This window comes from Schistocerca gregaria, chromosome 6 (genome assembly GCF_023897955.1).
Source record: "Schistocerca gregaria isolate iqSchGreg1 chromosome 6, iqSchGreg1.2, whole genome shotgun sequence".
Lineage (NCBI taxonomy): Eukaryota > Metazoa > Arthropoda > Insecta > Orthoptera > Acrididae > Schistocerca > Schistocerca gregaria.
In genome coordinates, this window is record NC_064925.1 from 67,578,923 (window position 1) to 67,597,922 (window position 19,000).

General features: G+C 43.2%; 1 protein-coding gene across 1 annotated transcript in view; it reads right to left on the reverse strand.

Moving 5' to 3' along the window:
* LOC126278105 (uncharacterized) overlaps window positions 1-12,950 on the reverse strand; it is a 1,197,991-nt gene extending 1,185,041 nt beyond the window's left edge. The window contains exon 1 of the mRNA XM_049977982.1: window positions 12,563-12,950. Within this exon, the coding sequence (XP_049833939.1) occupies window positions 12,563-12,635 (73 nt within the window). The 5' untranslated portion in view covers window positions 12,636-12,950. The remainder of the gene's footprint in view (window positions 1-12,562) is intronic.
* Window positions 12,951-19,000: the final 6,050 nt, after the last annotated feature.

Genomic DNA, 19,000 nt, shown 5'->3' on the forward strand with positions numbered 1-19,000 from the left:
TAATGCCAACACGCAGAGAGTGACATGGCGGTCGGTCGGTACCGTTTGGCTTTACGAGGTCCGTTCAGACGGAGATTAGATTTTTTTCTCCAGTGTTGCACTATGTATATATGTAAGTCGATATTATATTAACATTTGGTGACTTGAATGGCAATGCTGCTGCCAGACAAATTTACTTCGTTGACTCCTCATCTCGCTCAACTGTGAGGTGCGAATGCGCACGTTTTTGCAGAACTCTTACGGGACTCGTCAGCTTAGTCTGGCGAGAGTAATGAGTGAATAGGCAAATATCTATTAGGAACACTACGAATGTAGGTTGTGGACAGTTGGGAACGGGGGTCTCACGGGAGGAGTGCAAGGGATAAGTCCCTGTAGTCGCACTATCCTCTACGCCCTCGGTGGCTCATTGTCCGCAGCTCGTGGTCTAGTGGCTAGCGTTGCTGTCTCTGGTTCTCAGGGTCCTGGGTTCGATTCCCTGCGGGGTTGGGGATATTCTGTGCCCGCGGAGTGGGTGTTTGTGTTGTCCTCATCATTTCTTCTCTGGCACGGTAGCTTAGCGTGTTCTGTCGGAGATTCGGTGGCACTCTGTAATAAAAAAAAAACTGAGTTAAGGAATCAACGATCAGCTTGAACTGATGTCATGTGACGTCCGCCCATACCAAACGCAACGAACAACACCGAACGAAATAACGAAAAAAAAAGATGGATAGAGCGTCTGCCATGTAAGGAGGAGATCCCGTGTTCGAGTCTCGGTCGGGGCACACATTTTCAGCTGTCCCCATTGATGTATATCGACAACACCTGCCGGCAGCTATGGGTTTCGATTGAATTATAATATCGCTTAACCATGTTTTACAGTTTGCAGTTACATCCAACCAGTGTCCTGTTTTTATCATTTTGTGCAATAATTGTATTTCGTGTGATGGTCTCCTCCTCAAACCCAATAAAATAACAATAAAGAACACCATATAATGAATGCTGCAAACTTTGTTCATCACTAAACTGAGTCCTCTTGAGTTCCACCCGATTGCCGATGACCGCGACAAGTGGGAAACTAGCACTAAAACCCCACAGTATGCATTAGTTATAACCGGATTGGACTGAAACCAGTTCCTGAGGACGTTACATTGTTTACCTTGCAGTGTATCTCATATAGACTTTTGGAGTTACTTAGGTATCACAGCAGCACACAGCAATAATTAACTGATGAAGTATTCAAAACAGTTTTGTACAGATCATGGCCCAGCAGGATAGCTGGAGCTGAGCCGCTATTTCTACGCGGATTTTCGCAGGTGCATGACAATGCAGAACTTAGTAATTACTTAATGTATGTGCCTAACTATCTTCAGTCCTGTTCTGCTTCTCACAAACTCTTGTAGAGGGTATCGAAAGTTTTATACAGTTGTTCACCAGCATTTGACGAGGAACTGCACGATTTCAGAGCTTGAGATGAGCTGGATCACTGCTACATTACGTGAAGAGAGACGTGTACGGCTGATAGTGCTTGAGTGGTGTTCGGTGAATTGGCCGCTAACAGGTGTTTTTACGCGGTCACCTGCTGAGCCGTAGTGGGCAGTTTAGCTCTCGCTTGCGGTTGGAAGTGAGCGAGCATTCGGCTGTTTAGCTCGTTACTGTGGTGAGAACGAAACGGCGCTGTGGGAAATCACGCTGCCGCCTTCGTAAAGTACCCTCCATTTCTAGGACACAAAGAGCGACTCGTTCTCAGAAATCAGTCCCTAAATCAACCCACGAGTCAGAGACAAACGTCATACACATGTCAATAAAAGTCTGCATGGTATGTCACAGCACTTTTAATACGTGAAATTCTCGAACGTTTCGGCCACTGTTACAGACATTCTCAGGGTTCTGTGCTGACTGAATCAGCACAACACCCTGAGGAGGGCCATTTGGAACAGTGACCGTAACGCTAGAGAATTTTACTGTTGACTCTGCTGTCACGTACCCTAAAAAATTTTACTGACACCGTCAACGGAAGCGGAAGCCCTCGGTTACATTCCCAAATGTATTCCATTTTCACACGAGAAGTAAACACGACATATAAAACGCTATTCAGCAGACTCTATCCTGGCTGATGACCCAAGGAGAAAACTGTATCATCATTACAAGTAAGTAACAGCAGCGATGAACACAGGGATCGGATATGATATTTGACATGTAAAACATTGTGTGTCTCGATCGCAAGTTTTTAAAATGTCATGACCTCTTTCGATTGTGCCATAAATCTTTATATTCAAAATAGAATAAATATTAATCATGTCTAGGTAAACCACTCATCAACAAGGCTCCAAAAACCATAAAGTAAGTGTGTTGCGATGACGTATAAAGGCAAAATACCCAAAAAATGAAGCGATGTTTAAAAAAATGTTTACCATATGTTATTAAACAAACAACACTTTTAAAGTAACAACTCTGCCATTAAATTGGTCATTAAGCTGACATACTCCTGGATTCAGGTGTGTAAAAACTGCACTGCAATCACTGTGGAGAATATTATATAGGACAGACGTGACGAACGCTTAAAACACTTTTTAAGCAGCATACGTGTTGAAAATAAAGCCTCTTTTGATACATACATTACTGACCATAAACTCTTCACGTGGAACGTGAAGCAGAAAAGACAGTACCACACGCAGGAAGCGACCCCTGGTACCGGCAGTGAACCCATGGCTGACGCAACATTCCCTCTCTTCCCTTCTGTACTTCGAAATTTTTATCTAATTTATATCGTTATTTACTAACAAGCAACTAAGTTTTCGAAGGTTTATTATTTCCTTTATTGTAATTTGCATTTAATTTGTTAAATTACTCCGTTATTTAATGAGGTGCACATTTCAGTTTCAATTAGCAGGCTGCTCATTTACCTTTTTATATTCTCTAACCTCATTTTCATGGATTTCAGTTGTTGATTTCCTTGTTAGTCTTAAGGTAATCTGCCGAAATTCCATTTCTAATGTACTTCGTCTGACATTTTCTTCATATGATACATTGTTTTATGAAATTTTGCTTGCACTGGTGAACCCTAATAAATGTAGGTTTGTCATTATCTTAAACAATAGCCACAGAACGCACAGTAGTTTTAATGACCAAGTATTTGATTGTATGACACGTGAAGCGTTACACTCTGTAACAATATTTTATGGCATCTGTTGCGTAGTTTTCTTTTCTTATGTTACACATAGTGTTAGAAAGTATAACTTTTTATTAACAATAATTCTTCTGTTTGATTTAGATCTGAAGATGATTTCTAGCGCAATCTAGTTCGGTGTGGGCATTCTGTATGCTCCCGACCTAGGCAAATAAGGGTAATACTGAACATAAAGGCCGATTTTCCACATTCTTGACCATGTTAAGCCGTATAGCGCTATTTGCAGTTACGAAAGCAGAAATGGAAGTCTGTTCTGTTATGGGTTTTAGTTGGCGACGCTGAGCACAATATGATAGCTGCCAACTTTTAAGATGAATGACGCTTAAGATTTGTGTATCGATGAGGCTGTTGGTTGGAATGAGATGTATATGGTTTATTTGTACTGTCATGTAACTCGCTTTGGTGCTTTATATGTTAAAAAGTACTGCTTCTTTGTTGGTAATATGGATTTGTGATGATTTTCACCACCATGCCATCGGAGAACATATTATCTGTCAATTATTGGCACCCTGCAACAGGAACAAAGTTTACTTTTGTTTACAGCGTTTTCATCTTTGCTTGATTTCGTAATTATTAATTCGTCACATTTCATTTACGGGAATTTACATGTCCCTGATAAATGTAGGTGTTCCGTCCGATTCATCCCACGTACCTTTGCTAACGTGCGTTGCTAATTTACAGCAAACATATTCCTCCCACAATACGGTACGCATTCAACTAAGCTTCACCTGCATTTGTTGTGCGATCATATTTCGCACTTAATATGATAATAAGACTAATTTAGGTTACCAAGCACGTGTTACTTTATCTACTCTGTACATTATAAGCAATAAAGAAATATGATATTTCCAAAGAGCATTCTACTGCTTTGGTTTATTAGCGATCTTTAGTGTAAATATTAATGAGGAACGTTTTATTAAGTCTATCTCTGATGTAGGTCCATCGAAATATAGAAGTCTAAAGAAGAAATGTGGTAAGATAAAAACTCTTCAGTGGCTCTCATCTTTAACACTTCTCGACACTAGAAAGTGACGCTTTCTGATACTTAATGACTAAGTACATTTTCTGTTAACTACCTCGTTATTTAATGAGGTGTTACACACACTATGTATCATATCGGCAGCAAAGTCGAAATGAACAGTATATAATAGTACGCTAACATTAGAAGATATACAAAGCGACAAAATGTAATAAATAAATGAAAAGTTAGCTGTCCATAAAAAGAAACGGAAGAGCGATAGATTCTTAGAAAACACCGACGTAGGTTGCTATCACAGAGATTTGACTGGTGACTCTTGTCGTATGAGAAAATGAATGAGGAGCACGTTGACGAAATATATCATTCACTTGTAACAACTGTTTAACAGAGCATTGCATGATTAGAGTTTAGAGCCCATTGGACGGTATACCACCCTCACTCCTAAAATTCCACTAACATAACGTTATTTTATCTATTGTCGAAATTAGTCGGAAAACCATAGTTACCCGCAAATATTCAGGGAAGATTATAAATCATACAAACCAAGACGCAACGAGTGCTGAAATGTAAAACTACAAACGATGATTCTGGCATTTAATTTACGTAAGATTAACGAACAGAGATATACAAAGGAAAATGAAATTTTAATTTGATGAAGATGAGCTTAATTTCTGGAATCGTAGAAATAGTAAGAAAACATTTCATCCATGCCCTTATAAGGGAAAGATAAAAAATAAACAATTTACCTCCACAGGATATGTGGGCCCAGAGAAGGCCTTCGTCTACGAGATATTTCAAATTCTATGAATGTTTCAGTTATAAGACATAGACGCACAATGCAGAAAATCTAAAGAAAACAGCAAGTGGAAATAATAAATGTGGAAGATTAGAAATACGAACCCTTGCTACGAGGGTTGTATGCAAGGTTGCAGAGAGGAATATTGTGTAGTTCAATACGAGGAAGAGGCTATAATGTGAGTGAAAGAAATTTTTAGAAGGAAATCAAAAGATCGATGAATACGCGTCCCACTGATGTTCTTCTGCATGATATGTAGCTGGGTAAGGGTAGTGATAAACTAAAATAATCGAAGTGGGCTACCAGCCTAAGTAACACTGTTTCTCGTTTAAGAGGAAACAAATCTGAGACATTGCAATGAAGAGTAATAAGAGAAACGTCACTTCATGATCACCGGAACTGGTGGGCATATAGTAGAAGCAGTGAAGTAACTATTCTAGTTCTGAGCCGAAATTAAATACAATTACTGAAATATGGATGATATTTGATACTGATGGTGCAGACGAGACAAGAGCCTTAAAAGTGAAGGACTCAGCTAACACCCCATATTTAATTTGACGCTAAGGTACAGACTGTATAGAAACAGAAACTTAAAGTACTGAAAATATTGTATAGCTGAGAATACTAATACAGTAAACATGAAATGAAAAGGAACAGGAAACAAAAATCGAACAAAGAAATGAATGCTTAACACATAGCACAATAACCTACACCCAGTGCCTGGTAATTTCTGGTAAATCGTTGGGGAATAACTGGTTCCGCATCGGAAGGAATAGGAAAGAGAAGGAATTTTAGGTGCCTACAAAGTTCAGAATACGTGAAAATTACTTCCGAAAATGGTGCATATGGTAGGTATGTGAGATGAAAAAGTTTGTGCAAGACAGGGGTAGATGGTCTGAAGCAATAAACTTGTTTAAACATTCATTACTTCTAACCTATAGGTAGCTCAAGAAACAGAAGCGCCTCTTCGAAGAATTGTTCGCAATTTGTAATTGATTCATTAGAAAAAGGGAGGATCTACCTCGCCCTCAATTCCGGTCTATATGTCGCGTCTCTTTAAGGAAGGAAGACAGTAGTATTTGTGTCTGCGTCTGCCTCAGAATTTCGTGAAGTAGTGTACGCTTCACGTGTAACGTCTGCGGTAACCAGGAATCCTCAAAAATTATCAGAAGACACAAAGGAAGTAAGAACGTTTATGAATAAAGATTTTTACGTGTAGACGGTGATACACAATTATCGGCGCATTCGTTACAGATGAAGATACAGTTCAGAATAGAGCTTTTGTATTGCACATCTACAAGTACGGCTTTTTGTGGTAAAAATAATATAAAAATATTTTGTAAACTTAACTAGAATATACAGAATACTAACGTACAGAACAGCATAGTCGTAGCCGTTCTTCTTAATGACAACTCTCTACATTCCAATGTGAATTGTCATTGTTCGGCGGGTAGTTCAGCAATTACTGCCGGATCGTTTGTTTATCCTATCCAACCAACTTATGTCAGACATAAAAAAGATCTTCTAATAAATAGCAACTTTTAAACAAGTCTAGGGAACCATAATAGTTGGAGAAGCCATATGGTTCTTTCACCGTAAAACGCTGATATTGGGTCACGGTATGTGGCCTCAGAAAGTTATTATTTGTTAAACATAACACATCCAGTCATCTGGAGCATAGCTCAAACCAGACCTCACAAAAGTAACTAGTTTGTGACAGTGATGTCTGCTATTGCTATCATTTGCACGTAGCAAACAATCAGTGTGAAACTGAAACATGGTTGCCTATAAAAGAAGTCTGTCTCTCAACTTGTGAGTTTCTCACCGAACCATGTGTAGTCTTCCTCAGCTGCAGCTTACGTTGCAAATGACGCTCATACCTCTCTGTTGTTAAACAGTCAGCCAGTGCCGTAATTATGAAACTTCCGATAAGGAGTAACAATCATTGGATTGCCCGCTTGTAAATAGATAGTGTTTCTGTCTGTTAGGACATAACTTCCTTCAAGAGATACCTAATGCATGCGGAATCTAGACACAAATTATCTGAATAGGTTCCTTTTTTCCTATCGTACCTAATGCGTAATTATTATGTAAGTGTTGTTTTGAAACATCTTGACAGTGGCGGGTAAAGTTACCATAATGATACCCAATAATATAATAAAGAAATTTACGGTTACTGAGAGCATCATACATGCAGGATAATTGTCGAATTTCAGGTACGTGAAGTCACAAAAAATTCCCGCCCATTTAATCGAGCACGATTAATATGTCGATCGGGTGTGTCGATTTTGTGACTGATGATGGCCTGTTAATTAAACGGTAGTTAAAAGGATGACGAACACATCTGTAAGTCTGTTGTTTCCTTAAAACTTTTAGACAATCCTTTCACAGTGAAATCAGTTCTCAGAATTTTGAAGCTAATGCATGATTGATACATGGAGCTCTGAAAGAAATAAAAATGAAAAAATCAAACGAGCGAAACAAACTTGCAAGGTCTATCAAGACCACAGTTTGCTCTTCTGCTGCCGGGCGCGGTGGTCTCGCGGTTCTAGGCGCGCAGTCCGGAACCGTGCGATTGCTACGGTCGCAGGTTCGAATCCTGCCTCGGGCATGGATGTGTGTGATGTAGTTAGGTTAGTTAGGTTTAAGTAGTTCTAAGTTCTAGGGGACTAATGACCGCAGCAGTTGAGTCCCATAGTGCTCAGAGCCATTTGAACCACTTTTTTGCTCTTCTGTTTTTCCCGAAGACACATGCGTTACGTCAGTGTCTGATCGGTTTAATAAGGGAACACGGGTAGCTACAATACATTTTGGCCACTGCACAGAGCCTATGCGTCTCTTGTAAGGCCTATCATTTTAATTATCCCGTCCTATATCTCCCTCTTACTCCAGAGTGGACGTATTCAATCTTTAGTTTTACTAGGACGTGTGGCTGAAAATTTTGGTTACTATCGTCATTGTTTTTGTTTTTCCGTGATTCCTTAGTTGTTTCAAAACACGTGGAGATACGTTCTGTCTATGCATAAGCGGCACATTTCTCCACGATTTGTAGTTCTGGTCCATAAAAGAGCCTTACTACTAGGGCGACGTATTTCTGGAGCTGCTACTCTAGCTTTGACATTTATCCCCTGTCTAATAATTTCTTTAGTTGGCAATAGTGAGAACGATCTATCTCAATTAATCGTGTAATTGTTCTTTAGCCGCTCAATTTTACACCATAATTGTCACATCTTTGAATACCGTCACGAAGTTCTGCGCCTTTCGTAAAATACATTGTTTGTCTTAGTTTTTGTGGTGCGCATGTCGAAAAAGTTTATAATTACAGCTCTTTAATATGTCTGATGAGAGAATTATATGTGACGACTTCTTATACCATAGACAATCCCGTAACACACAGTTTTATCCGGAAATTCTGCGAGAGAAACGCCGATTCATAGCAGCCTTCCACTACAGGTTTGGAGTTTCACAACGGCCATCGTATGATGCAAACAGAAATGAGTTTGGGCTACGGTATGGAGATGAACAAACACAGGTATCGGAGGGGGTAAGGTAATGGTAGGCTTCGGAACATTTGTGGGACGTCAGTGGAGGAAAGTGTTTACAAGACATTTATACAGCGTTTGTGGAATACAGTTCTGCTTTGGGTTCACAGACGTAGAAAATGTATTGAGAAAAGCAGCGTAATCGATCACAGCCTTATTTGCCTCGCGGAGGGGTGTAAGAGTGGAAATGACAGGCGCTTGAACGAAAACCCGCAGTATCTCGTGAATCCGTAAAGGATTCGAAAAACTCGTTTGACAGAGTGTGATTTGCCGCTATACTTCAAATCCCTGGGTTCCGTTGCGATAGAAGCCTGTATATGAAAACAAGTTAACAATACTTTGTGAGAGGTTATGTGAAGGACCGTTGGCACAGTGGAATCTACGCCCTGACACGTATTATAGAGTTAGAAGTAGAATATAGAAATAAAAGAAAAGGTAAATATGTCTTAAGTACAGTAGCTGAGGTTGAAAACACGGCTTCAGTTATAAATTTCTTTACTTTCACACGACCGGTTTCGGACTGTTATAAGCCCATCCTCAGGTGTCGTAGCTGTGCTGTGGTCCCCGAGCGCCGCGTGTATAAGTCGCCGTGTGCTGCCTAATGAGCGCAGAAGCCTGAGTACAGTAGTTAATTTGAACAACGCATTGGTGTTGTCCTGTTGGCGGTTGAATAATCTTACCTTACTCCGGCGCACCAAATGATTTACTTCATTAGTGACAGGAGTAGTTACCGTTCATCGTCCATTCGTGCACTGCAGATAATGTGCTGCTCGACATTTTTCACATACATAAATCCTTTCAGGAGTTGAAAGAAGAGGCTATGGAAAGCATCGTACGACCTATGAATGAATGCAATGACAACCTTTGAATTTCTTGTGTGACACCCATTGAGGAACTGATAGAAGTGGACCAAATAAAATATATGTGTCACTTTGAAGAACTTCTCTGTTGAGGTGGGGAACACTCTTGTCAGCGCGTGATGTTGTCAATAAAATTACGTTTTGGGCTACTGTTTTAGGAAGGATCAAAGATACATTTTATAATTCACAGTCGTGGTCCCTTTCATGTAAGAATAACATATGAACAGGAGTATGAATTTTCCGGTTTATTTAGCTATCATAGTCACATGTCTCCTCCGAAGTTCAATCCGACTTCATGTCATGGTTAATAATGATGAATGCTCTAACATTTCCGAATTTTAATTACATGATGATGCAGTTAAACGGCTAATAGAACTTTACCAGGCATGAAAAACTGTGATCATGTACATCGAACCTGGTGATGACGGAAAATGTTGAGGGAATTATGAATAAAGATTGTTTTCACTCGGTTCTGTCACGTGAGATTGGGAAAGGGTTGGTCACCAGCTATCTCAAGACACCAAGTAATGTGCTATGCCTTTATTAGCTCTTAAAAAGATTGACACACACACATATCAGCAGCATCAGAGACGAAATGAAAATTACTTTTATACTCCCTCTTTAAGAGTGAGATAATTTCGAGCCTGCTTCTCAAATTCACTCCTCTAACATTATCGCCACGAGAAGAACTGTAGTCTCGAAACAGTATCGAATTCTTAGTAAGTCATGAGTTTGTTTTGCGAATAAACGCGCTATAGCGTGAGACCAAGAAATATAAGGCGACTGTCTATGTGATGTAACGTAGGAGGCAGTATGGACTTGTTGGAGCGAAACAAGGAGCATTTCATCGCCTGACTTTTCTATTTAAACTAAGCGATCCTTTATTAAAGCCATCAGTCGGCCGAGTTTTGTCGAGTGGAGAAGGCAAAACGCAAAGAAACTTCGACGTGTCGTTCGAAACCTTTAAGTCACTGATTATGTTTGTGTTTAATTACGTAGATAATATCAGTTTGAAGCTCGTATCAAATTTGAGTTTCGACGATGGGCGTGTACTGAGCAGGCTTGCTTAAAAGGTATAACGAAATGTCGAAATTTCAGTTACAACTTGTGGTCAAGGCTTTGTAACAAAAGGGAAACTTCGACGCATGATGTAACCCTTGTAACAGGCAACACGAAAAGCACTGGAAGCGATATGCACAGGAAGCTTCTTAATACGTACACCCTGTGTGTTTCTTGCATATTGCTGCTTAGGTATCTCAATTGTAACTATGCCAACCCTGCACACACATCCATATTTGTTGCTGGTAAATTGACTTATTAGAAAGAAACTGTAGCATTCATTCAGTCAATAATAGATGAAAAAATGCTTTGCACTTCGATAACACCTCTTTAAGGACTGCACAAGGAAGCGAACAGTATTCAGCACGTTTATTTTCTACAACTTTCCAACAGGACTGTAAGATGTTGAGTAGTAAACTCCGAGGACGAAAATACAATCGAGAGGGCTCCTTGTGGCATATTCCTATTCCGTACAGAAGTTACTCGCGGTAGTTGGAAACTATTGTCTGTGCTACTTGATCGTATTGTGTTTTATTTAATCGTAGTTTCTTTTGTCTGCAAATTCTCTAATCAACATTCTGTCAAATCTTTCTATCACCGAGTAGCTTTGGCTTGCACTGTCTCACAAAACAAGATACAAATAAGGGGAGTTAAAAAAATCTCTCCATAGTGCCGTATGATTGTTAGCCGTGCGTGACGTAGGATTGTTCGCCTGCCTGGGTTTTTCAGCGAAACAATAAACGCACAGCGATACTGCAGTGATATTATGTACCCATTCAAAAGAGAACTTGTGTTAATTGAAACACTGAACGGTTATTTTCAACACGATGGTGCAACCGAGCATACAACTAGCGTTTCAATGTCACTGCTTGCTGATGTCTGTCGTGATCGCATTATTTCACACGGACTTTGGCCTCCACGATCGTCTGACCTAACACCGCCTGACTTCTTCTTCTGGAGCGCAGCGAAAGCAACTGTCTAAAAAAAAACGTCCAAAATCCATCGATGAATTGAAAACTGCAATATCCACTTGCACTGCTTCTGTTACAGAGGAAATGTTACAGCTTGTGTTTGGATGCATGGTTAGACGAATTGAATTGTGTATTCAACAACGGGGGGGGGGGGGGGGGGGGGGGGGCACTTTTATCTTTTAAGGTGAAAATTTGTAACTAAAAATGAATATTCAAGCAATTGTTGTTGTTGTTGTGGTCTTCAGTCCTGAGACTGGTTCGATGCTGCTCTCCATGCTACCCTACTCTATGCAAGCTTCTTCATCTCCCAGTACTTACTGCAACCCTCATCCTTCTGAATCTGCTTGGTGTATTCATCTCTTGGTCTCCCTCTACGATTTTTACTCTCCACGCTGCCCTCCAATGCTAAATTTGTGATCCCTTGATGCCTCAGAGCATGTCCTATCAACCGGTCCCTTCTTCTTGTCACGTTGCGCCACAAACTTCACTTCTCCCCAATTCTGTTCAATACTTCATCATTAGTTATGTGACCTACCCATCTAATCTTCAGCATTCTTCTGTAGCACCACATTTCGAAAGCTTCTATTCTCTTCTTGTCCAAACTATTTATTGTCCATGTTTCACTTCCATACGTGGCTACACTCCATACAAATACTTTCAGAAACGACTTCCTGGCACTTAAATCTATACTCGATGTTAACAAATTTCTCTTCTTCAGAAACGCTTTCCTTGCCATTGCCAGCCTAAATTTTAAATCTTCTCTACTTCTACCATTATCAGGTATTTTGCTCCCCAAATAGCAAAACTCCTTTACTACTTTAAGTGTCTCATTTCCTAATGTAATTCGCTCAGCATCACCCGACTTAATTCGACAATGACTTGTATTTCACTGAGTTTCATTTCGGTATATTCACTGCGCCAGACACCACGTGCGGCTAACTATCATACGGCACTGCGGAGAGACTGAACACCCAGCCCATAAGGAAATTTTTGCGCGTACTGAAAATTCCGTAATTATTTCGTGACATTTGATTTTAATGAATAAATCTAGTATATCAGAGTGAACGTGTTCTTAGGTTAAGAAACAGCAAAATCAGTGTTTCAGATGTAGATGAACGTCGAGGTAAGGCATAGCCCCTTCAGATGGCAATGCATCGTTCCACCTACAAAGACAGCTACAGTAACTTACCTCTCGGTACAACTCCAATGAAGGCGCACACGAAAAAAACGCACCACTGCTGCTTGGAGCAGAAGGACGCCATCGGATCAGTGGGTGCGTTACTCGGTTCGCTGACTGCTTCGCGCGGTGATCATTTCGCGTTTGTCATGCCGCCGACAGCGGCCGACCGCCTAATGGCACTTGTCAGTCTGGCGCGTCACGTGTGGAGGAATCCGCGCTGACGCCGGGGACGAGGTGGCGGTGCTTGCGCTCGGGGTGGGCCGGTAGGTTGCCTCGGCAGGTGAGCCGGGAGCCGGCGCAGCGTCGGCGTCGCGCGAGGTCTGCCGGCCGGCTGAAAGGGGGCAGCAGATGGAGCGTCACAGCCTCCGGGTGGTCGCGGAGCGCCCGCTGTACTGACACCGGCAGCGGAGCGCAGCCCTGCGCGTCCCTCGCAGAAGGGCCGCCGCGCGCATGCGCACCGGGCACCGCGACACCCGCGGCGCGGGACCGCCCCTTTGGAGTCTCCGGACGGGCGCCCAATTTCGCATTCGGCCCCTCACCTCCCGCCAAGTAATGTGTCGGTCAATGCCACATATACGGAGAGTGCAGCCCATGTCAGCTAGCGTGGCTTGTAGTACCTGTCTGCAGACTATTGTCTGTGCCACCCTCGTAGTTACATTTACAGAGTGCTAATTACTGCAAAATTCTAACTCGAATTCTTTACAGACGAATGAAAAAACTAGTAGAAGCCGACCTAGGGGAAAATCAGTTTGGATTCCGTAGGAATACTGGAACACGTGAGGCAATACTGACCCTACGACTTCTCTTAGAAGCTGGATTAACGAAAGGCAAACCTACATTTCTAGCATTTGTAGACTTAGAGAAAGCTTTTGACAATGTTGACTGGAATACTCTCTTTAAAATTCTGAAGGTGGCAGGGGTAAAATATAGGGTGCGAAAGGTTATTTACAATTAGTATAGAAACCAAATGGCAGTTATAAGAGTTGAGGGGCATGAAAGGGAAGCAGTGGTTGGGAACAGAGTGCGACAGGGTTGTAGCCTCTCCCCGATGTTATTCAATCTGTATACTGAGCAAGCAATAAACGAAACAAAAGAAAAGTTTGGAGTAGGTATTAAAATCCAAGGAGAACGGAATGGACAGTGTCTTGAAAGGAGTATATGAGATGAACATCAACAAAAGCCACACGAGGTTAATGGAACGTAGTCGAATGAAGTCGGGTGATGCTGAGGGTATTAGATTACGAACTGAAAAACTTAAAGCAGTAAAGGAGTTTTGCTATTTGGGGAGCAAAATAACTGAGGATGGTCGAAGTAGAGAGGATATTAAATGTAGACTGGCAATGGGAACGAAAGAAGTACAGAAATTTGTTAACATCGAGTATAGATTTAAGTGACAGGAAGTCGTTTCTGAAAGTATTTGTATGGAGTGTAGCCATGAATGGAAGTGAAACATGGACGGTAAATAGTTTGGACAAGGAGAGAATGGAAGCTTTCGAAATGTGGTGCTACAGAAGAATGCTGAAGATTAGACTGATCACATAGCTAATGAAGAGGCGCAGAATAGAATTGGGGAGAAGAGGAGTTTGTGGCACAACTTGGCGAGAAGAAGGGACCGGTTGGTAGGACATGTTCTGAGGCATGAAGGGATCACAAACTTAGCACTGGAGGGTAGCGTGGAGGGTAAAAATCGTCGAGGGAGACCAAGAGATGAATACACCAAGCAGATTCAGAAGGATGTAGGTAGAAGCAGGTACTAGGAGATGAAGAACCTTGCACACGATAGAGTAGCATGGAGAGCTGCATCAAACCAGTCTCATGACTGACAGCAGTTCACATACGCAGACGTGTGTTCATGCATGACAGAGTACGGTGTAGAGAGTAAGCGTGCAGACGTTTACAGAAGTGCTAATGGTGACTGTGTGTTGAAATTGGCTCGAAGAACACTTATTGATGATGTTATGAGGGGCAGAATACTAGGGCGACTGGCGGCTGGTCAAACACAGCAGGTCGCAGCACAGGCCCACCGAGTGCCACAAAGTGTCATCTCTAGATTATGGAAACGATTCCAGCAGACAGGAAACGAGTCTAGGCGCTACAGTACGGGATTTCCACAGTGTAAAACACCACAAGAAGACCGATATCTCACCATCAGTGCACGCAGAGGGCCACGGCGTACTGCAGGTAGCCTTGCTCGAGATCTTATCGCAGCCACTGGAACAGCTGTCTCCAGACACACAGTGTACAGATGACTGAACAGACATGGTTTATTCGCCTGGAGACCTGCAAGGTGCTTTCCAAGGACCTCTGGTGACAGGAGAGCCCTCGAAGCCTGATGTCTAGAACACAGTACATGGTCATTGGAACAGTGGTCCCAACTTATGTTCACAGACGAGTCCAGGGATAGTATGAGCAGTGATTCTCCCCGAATTTTCATCTGGCGTGAATGAGGAACGAGATACCAACCCTTTAATGTACGCCGGCCGTCCGGTGTGGCTGAGCGGTTCTAGGTGCGTCAGTCTGGGAGACCGGTACGGTCGGAGGTTCTAATCCTCCCTCGGGAATGAATGTGTGTGATATCATTAGGTTAGTTAGGTTTAAGCAGTTCTAAGGTCTATGGGACTGATGCCTTCAGATGTTAAGTCCCGTAGTGTTCAGATACATTTGAACCTTACTGTCCTTGAAAGGGACCTGTATGGAGGTCGTCGTTTAATGGTGTGGGGTGGGATTATGGTTGGTGCACGTACACCCCCGCATGCCTTTCACAGAGGAACTGTAACAGGTCAGGTCATTTTGCAACACTAGGTCCATCTTTTCAGGGATGCAGTGGGTCCTACCTTTCTCCTGATAGATGATAACGCACGGCCCCACCGAGCAGCCATCGTGGAGGAGTCCCTTGAAGCAGATGTTATCAGGCGAATAGAATGGCCTGCATGTTCTCCGGGCCTAAATCCAATCGAGCACGTCTGGCGTGCTCTCGGTCGATGTATCGCTGCGTGTCTTCAATCCTCTACTACTCTTGAAGAATTCCCACAGTGACTGGTGCAAGACTGGAGGCTACACCCCAGCAGTTTCTCGACCACGTGATCCAGACAATGCCAACCCGTTGTGCGGCTTGCGTACGTGTGTATGGTGATCATATCCTACATTGATGTCAGGTTACATGCGCAGGAAACAGTCGCGTTTTGTAGCACATGCCTTTCGGGACGGTTTTGTCAACTTATCACCAATACCGTGGACTTGCAGATCTGTGTCGTGTGTGATTCCTATGTGACTGTGCTATTAGCATCAGCTTTGTATAGTACCACTTCCTGCAATTATCCTTAATTTATGAGCATGAGTGGAATGGAGAAAAACGTAAATTAGTCACAAACTACGGCATGCACACATTTTATCAACATCAAAACGTCACGACAGATATTCGGATTTAACAACAAACAATCCTGTCGGAGGAACATTCGCATATGAGCATTATACCAGAGGTTAAAAACACCAGTACAGTTGTGACGTTCTTCTATTTAACACGCGACCGGTATCGGGCTGTTATACGCTAATCAGTAGGTGTCATGACTCGGTTCTGCGAGCCCTACCTCCATACTCTGCGCTCGTTGGTAGTATACTGCGTTTCCTACACGTCCACCGCGGCGCTCTTCGTCATAGCACAAGTTATGACTCCTGAAGTGGGCGTATAAGAGTCCGAAACCGGTCACGTGTTAAATAAAAGAACTGTAGCGGTATTTACATTCGCTTTTAGATTATGCCTTCCATTATTGGAGATGATGTGGCGCAGAGGAACACGAAATTCCGCATGACACGCTGAGGTGCCGCAACCCCGACGCTGTCGATGATCTCCTGATAGCTGTGCGCCACAATAACTGAGTGGATGCTGGCACGACAGCTGAGCGTGTTCGGTCAGAGAGCTGGTGGGCCTCTGTAATAAAAAACTGAGTGAAAGGATCAACAAACGAACTTCATCGGAAGTCATGTGACGTCCGCAGCCACCATAACACAACGATCAACAACGAACAAAATGAAAAGAAAAAAAAAGAAGAAAGTGTTCAACGTGACAGATTGCCATCCTACGGTCCCGGATTAGATTCTCGGCTGGGTCAGTGAATTTTCTCCGCTTAGGGACTGGGTGTTGTGTTGTCTTCATCATCATTTCATTCCCATCCGGCGCGCAGGTCGCCCAATGTGGTGTCGGATGTACTTAGACAACCACCACGGCGGCCATACCTTCCCCCCAAGCGGCCTCCCGGCCAATGAAGCCAAATGCCCATTTCCACCTCCTGATATCTGTTTTCAGCTCAGCAATGGTTTTCGGGCTATTGCTGTACACCTTGTCTTTAACATAGCCCCACTAAACGAGTCGCACGTGTTTAGATCCAGAGAAAAGGGCGACCAATACAGACTCATGGCAGTGGCCCCTAGGGACCCCAGAGACAGAATGCGGTCCCCAAAGTGCTGCTCCGGGACATCAAACACTCTCCTGCCTCTAAAGGGTCAACCTGGGTCTTGCATGAACCACATATTGTTGAAATAAGAACCACTTTGGGTAACTGGAATGAAATTATCTTTCAAAATCTTCACGTAACGTTCGGTAGCCACCGTGGCATGAAGGAATATCGCACCGAGTATTCCGTGACCACTGAACACCACGTAGTCACATGTCGCTGGTGAAATGCCTATTCACAGGCCCCTAAGGTCATCCAAATGAAAGTGGGATTCGTCGCTAAACCAAACCATACAAACCATTCTAATACCCGTGCCTATCGGCCAACCGTGCACTTTGAACGTCCTAACGCAAACTGTTCTGAAGTTTTCTGTTCAAAATGTCGGTCAGTTGTTCCGTACTACCATGGAGAACGTTCTTTGCTAGATAAACAATGTCCAAAAACTTCGAATAGCGCTTCTTTATCGCCACGTTATATTAGGCGCGTTCTTGTCTGCCCAACCGCTCCGTACACATTCTGCAGTTGATGTAAAACTAACATCCCGATCACCAAGCGATTTCATATTTTAAAACTGTAGTCTTACACTCAGGTGACAAAAGTAATGGGATAGCGATAAGCTTAATATTCAGATGGTAGTAGCAAGGAGTACACAAGGTGTAAAGGGGCAGTGCATTGGCGGAGCTATCACTTATACTCAGCTGATTCATGTGAAAAGGTTTCCGCACGACGGGAATTTAACTTTAAACAAGACTGGTAGTTGGAGCTAGACGCATAGGACATTCCATTTCTGTAATTGTTAGGGAATTTAATATTCCTACATCAACAGCCTCAAGAGTGTGCCGAGAATACCACATTTCAGGTATTTCCTCTCACCACGGACACCGCAGTGGCCGACGACCTTCACTTGACGACAGAGAACAGCGGCGTTTGCGTAGATTTGTCAGTGCTAACAAAGGAGCAACACTCCGTGAAATAAAAGCAGAAATCAGTGTCGGAGTACGACGGACGTATCCTTTAGGACAATAAGGTGAAATTTTGATTGAACAGGCAACGATAGCAGACGAGACATCACCTGCAGCTCCTTTCCTGGTCTCATGAACATATCGGTTGGATACTTGCCGACTGGAAAATCTTGGAATGGTCAGATGAGTCCCGATTTCGGTTGGTAAGAGCTGATGGTAGGGTTCCAGTGGGGTGCAAACCTCACGAAGCCATTGAGCCAGGTTGTCAACAAGGCACTGTGCAAGTTGGCGGTGGCTCCATAACGGTATATCCGGCATTTACATGAAATCGGCTAGGTCCCCTGGCCCAACGGAACTGATCATGGGCCACCTAGAGATTTTTTGCAGCCATTCGTGGAAGTCATTCAGTGGTGGCACCATTAAGTTAGTAGATTGTTCTGTCTGGCGCCACTTTCTCAAGGTTAGGGTCGACTATCCCACTTGCGGCCCCATTGCCAATATCTATGAGAAAGTGTTGGTGTCTCTAGGATGTGTCGTTGGAAGATCTTTCCTTGCCCGCAGGGCTAGAGGCACGAAGTTTGGGGATTGGCGACAAGAGGTGGTCACGAGGTCGGAGCGGCGACGCCACGAGCTGCGCAAGGAGGGCGTGCGCAGAGCGAAGATACCGGAGTGCTTCACAGTTGTCAGCGCCGACTGCAAGCACCAAGCCGACATGCCGTCGGGTGGTTTGCAACATTCGTGTCGGACGACCGCTCGTGGCCTGGCGGTCCTCCTCTACCTTGCTTTCATCGGCACCACCATAACCCCATCGCACCCGCCTCAGATTTAGTTATAAGTTGGCACAGTGGATAGGCCTTGCAAAACTGAACACAGATCGATCGAGAAAGCAGGAAGAAGTTGTGTGGAACTATGAAAAAGTATAAGCAAAATATACCAGCTGAGTAGTCCAATGGCAACATAGGCAACATTAAACACATCTGCACTCAGGAGTGCCGTGGTCCCGTGGTTAGCGTGAGCAGCTGCAGAAAGAGAGG